Here is a 10,354-nt window from a genome sequence, read left to right as displayed (position 1 = left end):
CTGAGCGGTGGGTGTTGCCTTCTGACACACTTCCGGTGATGTCAGGGGGTGTGGCATATGCAAATAAGGTACGCTAATGAGTTATGCTAATGAGCTCCTGCACCTCTATTTCTACAAAATGACCCCTGGGCTTGCCCAAGGTCATCCAGCAGCTGCAAGTGGAGGAGTGGAGAATCAAACCTGGTCCTCCCAGATTAAGAGCCTTAACCACTACACCAAACTACACTTAACCGCTACACCAAACTGGCTCTCAGGAGAAGGGCCCAGGAAAAGCAGACTGGATAAAGGTCATAATCAGATAAAAGTCATGATCAGCGCCATCCCCCACCATCTACAGAGGCAGCAATGCCAGGACCAGTGGCATACAGCGGGTGACATGTAACTAGGGTGGCCAACCACCAGCCTGGAGGCCTGGAGCTCCCCCAGAATTACAACCAATCTCCTGACGGCAGAGATCAGTCCCCCTGGAGAAAACGGCTGCTTTGGAAGATGGGATTCTATAGCATTATACCTTTCCCAGTCTCCACTTCCGAATCTCCAGGTATTTCCCAACCTGGAGTTGGCAACCCGAGATATAACCCATCAAGAGCCAGTGTGGTGTGGCAGTTGGAGTCCTGGGGTAAGATCTGGGGGATCCAGGTTCAAATCTCCACTCTGCAATGGAAGCTTGTTGGATGACTGTGATGGGTCAGTTACACACACTCTGCCGGACCTCCCCCACAGGGTCGTTGTGAGGACAAAGTGGAGGAGAGGGGAATGAGGTAAGCCGCTTCCGGTCCCCGCTGGGGAGAAAGGCGAGGGGTATGAACGAATGAAATAATAAATAATTATTTCTCTAATGAATCCCGCCTCTTTGTATTACACGAAAACAACTCTGCACCGTTTCTGCTACTCGCGCTTACGTTAAGAAGAGGAGGAGGTTGGATTTATACCCCGCTTTTCACTACCCAAGGGAGTCTCAGAGCGGCGTACAAACTCCTTTCCCTTCCCCTCCCCACAACAGACACCCTGTGAGGCAGGTGGGGCTGAGAGAGCTCTGACAGAAACGGCTCTTTTTCAAGGACAGCTCTTATCAGAACTACGCCTTGCCTGAGGTCATCCAGCCAGGTGCAAATGAAGGAGTGGGGAATCAAACCCGGTTCTCCCAGACTAGAGTCCGCGCACTTAACCACTACACCAAAGGGGTGGGGGGGAGAAGAGGCCATTTACCAGGTATCTTTGTAACGACGCCTTCACACTTTCAACATCGGGCCTGGGCGGTATCCAGTTGTCGGTGATTTCCGCTATCTTGTGCAGCCAACGGATCAGCTCTTCTAGTCGACAGCAAAACACCTTAGAAGATGGATCGTAAGGAGGGAGCTCGATTAGCAGGGCTGCCTGTTCTGGGATGGGAAACACCTGGAGATTTTGGGGGCGGAGCCTGGGGAGGGCGGGGTCCGGGGAGGGGAGGGGCCTCAGTAGGGTATAAGGCCATAGAGTCTCCCCTCCAAAGGAGCCATATTCTCCGGGAGAACTGATCTTTGCCGCCCAGAGATCAACGGTAATAGGAGGAGAGATCCAGATGCTACTTGGAGTCTGCCAGCCCTACTGATCAGCAACGACGTGATTCGGCTGTGAAGCTGCTAACTCGGATCTACCCGTTTCCCACTTTAAGGCCACAAATACAAGACCTCGGCCACAAAGACAGAACTCAAAAAGTTGCACATGCTGTTTCCGGGAAGGACTTGCGATATATTTGTTGGTCCGAATGAAAGCTATTACACTGGGTCTTGACAAATTTTTCTTCCGCTCTAGGAGCCAGACCCAAAATTTAGGGCCCAGGCTCATTTTTCAGCTGCCGTGGGTTTTTATATCGTAGTGACAATATTTTCTCTCGGAGGGCTACCACGGAGTCTATGAAGCCCTTCGCAGTGTCTTCTAATTCTAGCCAAGCTATAATATGATAAAGCGTTGTTGTATATATATAAATATAGGGGTAACCCTGGCCGTCGCCATAGGAAAAACCACAAAGCAAAATCACTGCTGAAAATACTATGCGCTACAATGTCATTTCTAGGCGCCACGGCAACCCGCACCTGGGATTTGTCAAGATCTGTAATTAACGCTGTTTTGTTTTAAATTTTTTGGCTCAACCTGGCTCCTCACAGACTGTTCTCTGGGTCAAGTTTGAGTCCGGTGGCACCTTTAAGGCCAGCAAAGTTTAATTTTGGGTATCAGCTTACGTCTTCAGATAACAATCAGACTCTTAGAAGACGTGTGCACTCATATGAAAGCTTATACCCAGAATTAAACGTTGTTGGTCTTAAAGGTGTAACTCATTACAAATACTTGGCGGGCATCAGGAAAGGTGTTTAGGGGATCCCACGACACCCAAGGGCAGGGCTCTTTTTGTAGAAAAAGCCCAGCAGGAACTCATTAGCATAGTAGGCCACATCCAACAACAGAAACTCATTAGCATATCCAGCCACACCCATGAGAGCATAGCTCATTAGCACATTAGGCCACACCCCCATGTTGCCAGACGTGTGGTCATCCAGCCGCACCCACCTTTTGCTTGTTATTCTGTTTACCTTGTTTGTTGTCAAAACCCAGGGCTTTTTTTGTAGCAGGAACTCCTTTGCATGTCAGGCCACACACCCCTAATGTAGCCAATCCTAATGAGTTTCTGCCGTTGGGTGTGGCCTATTATGCTAATGAGTTCCTGCTGGGCGTGGCCAACTTGGGAGCCGGCCGGAACTCCGTTCCTGTGCGTTCCTGCCCCAAAATAGCCCTGCCCGTGGGCATCATGTTGGGGACTCCTGAAATAAATGATAGGATAACACCAGACATCGTAACAAATGAGAACCCCACCAGTACCCCCCCAAGAGCGCTTTCCATCCAAGCACGGTGAGATACAACGAGTATGAACCTGTTAAGATTCTGACAGGAATGCTAAAACATACCTTAATATGATGCGCAAGAGAGTCCCTGTCATAGCCCTCCTCCTCCTTCTCACGCTCGCTTCCCGTCTCGAAGCATTCTGTCCCTACAAAATCCCTCGCGTCAGTGCTGGTAGTCTCTCCGTGCGCGTTCGCACAGTCCTCACAGCCCTGGTTGCTCAGCAAGTCCTCTTCACTGCATTCCCGGGAGCTATCCGCACGACGAGAGTAACAGTCTGTTTCTTGCTGGCTGCCGTCACATCCACAAACCTCCAGTGGGAGGTGCTCTCCATTCCCGCCGACAGATGGGAAGCCATCGTCTTCTTCGGGTTGCCTGATCATTAGCGAGAGATCCGTCAGCTGCTGAGCCAACCTCTCTAACTCCTTGAGTCGCGGCGGAAGGGGGAGATACTCCTCGTCACTACAACAATCAGGCTGTAAAGACAACATTCTTGTGGAGCGTAGGAAGGTACCGACAGCTGCTCTCCTTAACACACAGTCATGCTCGTTGGTGTCCCTTGTATTACAGTTGTTATATCTCGCCTCCCAGCGTTGCTTCCCTATGTTGGTTGAATCAGACGAACTGGGTCCCGGCGCCAGCTCGCTAGAAAAAATGGTTCTACCAATAGGACTGCCATCTGCAAAGGATACTTTCCCAATTGGAGAAAGTCCGTAGTGAGACACTGGAGCCGAACATTTGGGCTTTTTCGACAAGGGGGTCCGAAAACTCTGCACGGTCTGGTCCCCCGTAGTCCGATGTTCTGGGCCCGGCACACTCGTGGACTTCAAGGTACTCTCGGGTGAAACGGAAAGGCTGTCGAGGTCGATCCCCGAATCGTGGATGGAGGAATCACGTATTCCATACTTGAGATCCTTGGCAAGTTTGTATTTCGGCCTGATCGGATAGGTATAATCAAGCAAGTCCTCGTACTCTTTATTGGGGTCCCAGTGGGGGGACTGGCGGTCTGGCGATGGCGGAAGGCAATCCGGTATTGCACACGCCCAATAATCCGCCTGGAAGGAAGACATCTTCCTTACTTGCCCGGTCGGTGGACAGCCATCCGCAGTCATTTGCTTGCGTGTGCCCATCACAGAGATGTCTTTGGGGTCAGACAGTCTGTGCAGACGCCAAGAAGGAAACACTTCAGAGGATGAAAGAGCCCCAGAGGCCAAGTAGCTTTTCGGCCTTGTCGGTTCATGCTGCTCAAAATCACTATCCTCAGACAGTTCGGGGGACAGGCTAGTTGTCGGGAATAACGGCATCGAGGCATCCAAAGGGGACGCTCTTTTCCCAGGCAAAGGTTTGGGAGTGGATGAATATGGGAATGCTATCTGGCTCTTACAGTCAGCCTTAAGGCTATGGAGGGATTCAACGGAGGTGCTGTAACCTTTAGAATCCATGGGGGACCTTGGAAGAACCACGGGGGGTTCCGATGCAACTGGAAGCAGCTGTGTAGAGTTTGAGCACTCGGCCGTTTTTATCTGCGCAAAACAGTTGAAACAAGACAGACACTTTATCAAGGTCAGCACAAAGAGGCTAACGAGATTCAGACTCGTTCACTTGGGTATTTATTTATTTACTTCGTTTATATTCCACTATTCTCCCCAGTGGGGACCCAAAGCGGCTTATATCATTCTCCTCTCCTCCATTTTATCCTCACAGCGACCCTGCGGGGTAGGTTAGGCTGAGAGTGTGTGACTGGCCCAAGGCCACCCAGCAAAATTCCATAGCAGAGGGGGGATTCGAACCTGGGTCTCCCGTATCCTAGTCTGACACTTTAAACCACTACCCCACACTGGTTCCACTGGTAAAGCCGGCTTCGTTTAGGTATCTTTTAGGCGGCATTCACAACCAATGCTGTTGAGTCTTGTGAGCAAAAATCCTACTTTGTGAGCCACTGGCATTAAAGTTGTGAGCGCGCGATTTGGCTGCTGCATAAATTAGTCAGCTCTGGAGCCCCTCCTTCCTGAGCTAGGACAAAAACGTGTGAGCCGGAGGCTAAAAAACTGGGAGCTAGCTCACACTGACTCAGCTTAGAGGGAACAATGTTCACAACTTAAGCAAACACAGTAACACGGTTCCATACAAGGCATATTTTCTGTCCTGGCTCCATAGGAGAGATTTCCGCAAACGGGAAGGGGAGGCTATTTTTGGTCATTTCCCCCTCCTACGGCAGACCTCCGACTCCCTCCCATGTTGTTTCTGGGGGAGGGGGGGATGTCTCCTCTCCCCCACATGGCATTTCAGGATGCAGAGTGAGGAGAGAGGTGGAGACGTTCAGCTCCAAAGGCTGAAATCCCTTCGATCCGCGGAAATCACCGAATCAAGCGAATATTCGGACACAGTTTAACAAGAAGCCTCAGTGGCTGATATCCTATTAAGATACAAGCTGATAACGCAGTTTCTCCCCGCCCCCTTCTCCAAAGGAGGAACAATTCCAGGAAGTTATGCGGCAAAACAGACCATCCTTTTGTTCCCATTTGCAGAGTTTACTGATTTTCAAAGGCAACACGTTCACAAAGACAGATTTCATCCATCTATCCAATAATCTGTTTTACCTATCCTCAGGAATCAGTGTCCCATTAACAACATTTTAAAGGAAACCGGGGGGGGGGTAGGAATGGGAGAAGAAAAGTTCACGATTAAGCCAGGATCACATTCCAAAAGGTGCATCAGACTTGTTTTGATCTCTTATTGAGTTGTGGCCATGGCTCAGTGGAAGAGCCTCTGCTCGGCATGCCAAAGGGCCCAGGTTCAATCCCAGGCATCTCTAGTTTAAGATGATCGGGTAACACATAACGTGAAAGACCTCTCCTTAAGACCCTGAAGAGCCACTGCCTGACAGAAGACACCGATGGATCAGTGGTTTGACCCAGTATACAGCAGCTTCGTGGGAAACGCTTCCCCAAAATTTCTTCTGGAAGTGCTCATCCAGAATTTATTTCATTTATACCCCAATGAAGACCCCAAGATGGCTTACATAATTCTCCTCTCCATTTTACTCTCACAACAACCATGTGAGGTAGGTTAGGTTGAGAAAATGTGCCTGGCCCAAGGTCACCCAGTGAGCCAGTTTGGTGTAGTGGTTAAGTGTGCAGACTCTAATCTGGGAGAACCGGGTTTGATTCCCCACTTCTCCACTTGCACCTGGCTGGATGACCTTGGGTCAGTCACAAGCTCTGGCACAGCTGTCCTTGAAAAAGAGCAGTTTGTGTCAGAGCTCTCTCAGCCCCACCCACCTCACAGGGTGTCTGTTATGGGGAGGGGAAGGGAAAGGAGTTTGTAAGCCACTTTGAGACTCCAAGTGAAGGGCGGGGTATAAATCCAATCTCCTCCTCCTCCTCTATGAGTCGGGATTTGTGAGCTCATGGCATTAAAGTTGTGAGCGAGCGATTTGGCTACCGCATAAATTAGTTTGCTCTGGAGTCATCCTTCCTGAGCTAAGACGAAATTGTGTGAGCCGGAGGCTTAGAAAACTGTGAGCTAGCTCACACTAACTCAGCTTAGAGGAAACATTGCACGCTATCCTTTCAGACTTGGCTACTCCCAAATTTAGGACCCTTCTAGATAGGGCACAAAGCGAACGGTCCACAGAAAATTAAGCTCAGCTGTTTATCCTGATGTTAAGTGCTACATGCACTATGTGACAGAGTTCGAGAATATTCCTCCTTAGTCGTACTTTAGCGGCACTGCCCAAATATTCCTGTTTTAAGATTTACTCACCTGCTGGTCTTTGGGGTATAAACCGAGTCTGCTAAAATCAGGAAGTACATCGTTGACGCAAGCGGTCTGGCTGAATAGCGGCTTTCTCTCCACGTATTTCGCTTTTCTCTCGCAAAACCTGTTAGGAGGCATTAAAGATGCTTTATGGTGGTTTGGATTCTTCGGGGAAAGGGCAGGAATGGTGCGACTGGCACCTTTTACAGCTACGGGCTTTTTGCCCTCAGTTCCTTCAGGCAAGGGTTTTTCATCCACCGTATCAGAGAACTGATGAACCTTCCTCACTAATTCGGGATCGTCCCACTCGATCTCACTGTAGTTCCACCTACCATAGCCCTTGGCTCTCACACTCAATGGAGCATCAAGAGGAGATTTTTCTGTATCCAGTGCCATCTATAAAGTGGGTTTCTCCTCCATCAGTGGTCAAAACATGCAGTTCTCGCAACCTGAAATTAAAACCGGCAGGTAATTACTGTTTGCCACAATTTTAACATCAAGTCAAGCATTCAATAAGCACCTATTTGAAAAGTGGATCCATTATTTCAGGGTCCCCAATCTTTCTGCGTTCCGTGCACCTCGGTGTTTAGTCATGCCGGCCACATGACCACGGAAACGTCTTCAGACAGCGCTGCCTCTTCGGCTTGGAAACGGAGATGAGCACCGCAACCCTAGAGTCGGATTCAAATGGCTTTCGAGCAAGGGAACCTTTACCTTTACTAATCTTTCTGAATCTGCAGGCCCCTTTGCAATTTTGAGATGAGGTGGGGGAGCAGTGTTCCCTCTAAGCTGAGTTAGTGTGAGCTAGCTCACAGTTTTTTAGCCCCCGGCTCACACATTTTTGTCTTAGCTCAGGAAGGAGGGCTCCAGAGCAAACAAAATTTAAGCAGCAGCCCGATCAGCTGCTCACAACTTTAATGCCAGCAGCTCACAAAGTAGAATTTTTGCTCACAGGATTCCACAGTGTAGAGGGAGCACTGGTGGGGAGAGCCACCCCAAAATGGTTGCCTCAGGAGGTGGAACCAAGTACAATACCAGCCTCCTTGCTTTGCAAAAGAATCACAGGCTGCGGTCACACGGAGCATTAGCCACGCTACAGAGACGGAAGATAGGCGGATTTTCCGGGCGTGATCACACCACAACATCTGGGAAGGGTAGAGCTCCCGTGGCGGACCCGAGGCTTCGCCCGAGGCTTCGCGCCGAAGATGCGGAGTTAAAAACTAGTACCTCTGAGGTACTAGTTTCCGAAAACCGCGGGGCAAGGGTGGGCGTCTGATCGCGTTTCCGGTGGTGGCATCCGGCGCCCGCCCATGTCCCTTCGCAAACAGGGTTTTCCCCCTCAAGTCTCCACAAGATGCGCACAAGCACCCAACGGCTCATGCGCACAAAGAGGAAAGCGAAAGTGCCGTTTTGGCTTTAAAACAAATAAATGACCCCGTTTGTCACGGCAGCGGCGCCTAGCCATTGCTGGTGTGATCACGCCGTGACGCTTCTTTGCTGCGCTGCAGGATCATCGTGTTATCGCCACCCTCGTTTACCCGCCGACGCAGAGGGACAGACCCGTGGTGTGCCGCCGGCGCGTCTGATCGCGTAATCGCGGATCAAACTGCGCCAGGGCAATTAGCCACGCCTCCCCTCCCACGATATCCGGCCCGGGTGACCGGGGCCACAGTAGGGCAATGAAAAGAAATAAAAGAAAGGCAGAGGGGGAGGGAAGCCATTGAAAACTCTTTCATTTGAAAGAGGGCAGCCACCAACAAACCCTGCCTTACAATGGCCCCACACACTTTCTGAAAAGCTTGGCGGGCACCATGTTGGGGAGCCATGTTCATTTGCAAGCAAGTAGTACCATTTTCAGTGGCATTTGCTTCCAAACAAGTGTGTATTAGACTGCATCCCCAGAGTTATTAAATTCAGGAGAATTTACCTAAGGTAGCATAGGGTGCACCAGTTCCCAACTCTTTTTCGAGAACTGGGTTATCCTGGCAATTTTTCATACAAAAACTGAAAATATATACATTTTTAAATTCCATCCCTAAACCAAATGGCATAGTTTTATATTGTTAACCGTCTACCTTCTAAGGCGTTTATTATGTACTTTATAATGCATTTTACTGTTCTGTTAAGCCTTTTTACCTTTATTCATAGGTGCTTTTTACTACTGAGTTTGTCCTGTTTCAAATGCCGACTGCTGGCTCCGGCCGTAAATAAAACTGTATCCTGCTGCTCAGCTGTTTATATGCTAAGTCATTAATGTGATTTACATGGTTCAATCTGTTAAATCAGTTTAGGTCTGATAGGAAAGTAGGAATTGCATCTATTTCGGTTTTACCCCCAAAATCTCCATCCCCTGCCCCAAGGCAAAACAGAAAGGGTTTTTTCCCCCCACCTGGGACCTGGAGATTTCCTGGAAATGCAACTGATTCCCAGGTGACAGATCAGCTCGCCTGGAGAAAACAGCAGCTTCAAGGGAAGAACTTTCTGAAATTACCCCCTGGTGACTTTCTTCTCCACACCCTGTCCTTCCCAGGCTACGAACCCCGGAAAATCTCCAGGAATTTCCCAACACGGAGTTGGCCCCTCCAATTATGCTGGAAGTCGTATTTTTGTAGTATGATAATGTCTCAGTGCTGCGCCCCTGAATAGATCATAAACATGACTCGCTACCGGGCCCTTCTCCCTCGGATTGCCTCCGGAACAAACACCACTCACAGGTTCATCCTTGGGAAATCCACGCAATCAAGTCCACCCCTCCTGGATCTGCTCACAGACACCTTCGCAAAGTCATCTTAAAAAGGGAAAGGGAAAGGTTCCCCTTGCTCGAAAGCCAGTCGAGTCCGACTCGAGGGTTGCGGTGCTCATCTCCGTTTCCAAGCCGAAGAGCCAGCGCTGTCCGAAGACGTTTCCGTGGTCATGTGGCCGGCATGACTAAACACCAAGGCACACAGAGCGCTGTTACCTTCCCACCGAAGTGGTATCTATTTATCTACTTGCAATTTCTTGCTTTCGAACTGCTAGGTTGGCAGGAGCCGGAACTAGAGACGGGAGCTCACTCCGTCATGCGGCACACTCGGGTCTCGAACTGCTGAACTACCGACCTTCCACAGCCTGCAGTTCAGCGTCTCAACCACTTGAACCACCGCAGCTCCCTAAAGTCATCTTAGCAGAGGACAAAACATCCTACCAGAGCTGGCCTTCCAATCCCCTCCCCTCTTCCCTGTGGCAGGAACGTACCCCGCAGAGTTCCTTCCTACCGAGGGCCACAGCCCATTGTATCCCTACAGGACAGGAAAAGCTTTGCTTCCGCTTTCCTGTACGAAACGGCTTCCAACAGTTGAGACCTCCATACAGGGAAAGAACAAAGGAACCCATAGGAAAATAAGCTCAAAAAGAAAAGAAAAGCAAACCAGGGAAGATACAGTAGAAAAGAGCAAGAGCCCAGTAGAACCGTAAAGACTAACAGAATTTGTGGCAGGGTGTGAGCTTTTGTGAGTCACTGCTCACTTCTTCAGACATGGCTAAAATGTGAGTCCATCTGTCATATAGCTTGTCCTATATTTGTCTCCGAAAGACTGCTGAATTGCAACTGATAATGCAGACTCCACAGCTTGGAGGGAGCGTTGGTAAGGAGACAGGTTAACTGTTGGATTTTGCAAATTCTCTCCCTGAAGTCATGGAAGAATTTACATGTTTGTTTAAAGGTAAAGGTTCCCTTGCT

The 10,354-nt window shown here is 49.6% G+C and overlaps 1 protein-coding gene across 1 annotated transcript in view; it reads right to left on the bottom strand.

Annotated features, from left to right (window-relative positions):
* CEP68 (centrosomal protein 68kDa) overlaps positions 1-7,032 on the bottom strand; it is a 17,651-nt gene extending 10,619 nt beyond the window's left edge. The window contains exons 1-3 of the mRNA XM_015415741.1: positions 6,643-7,032; positions 2,943-4,400; positions 1,210-1,332 (exon numbers count right to left, since the gene is read on the bottom strand). Coding sequence (XP_015271227.1) covers positions 1,210-1,332; positions 2,943-4,400; positions 6,643-7,032 — 1,971 coding nt within the window. The remainder of the gene's footprint in view (positions 1-1,209; positions 1,333-2,942; positions 4,401-6,642) is intronic.
* Between the last annotated feature and the right edge of the window lie 3,322 nt (positions 7,033-10,354).

This window comes from Gekko japonicus, unplaced genomic scaffold, assembly GCF_001447785.1.
Source record: "Gekko japonicus isolate JY-2015 unplaced genomic scaffold, Gekko_japonicus_V1.1 scaffold5460, whole genome shotgun sequence".
Taxonomy (NCBI): Eukaryota; Metazoa; Chordata; class Lepidosauria; order Squamata; family Gekkonidae; genus Gekko; species Gekko japonicus.
The sequence above is the reverse complement of the archived record's forward strand: the minus strand, read 5'-3'. Positions and strand labels throughout refer to the sequence as shown.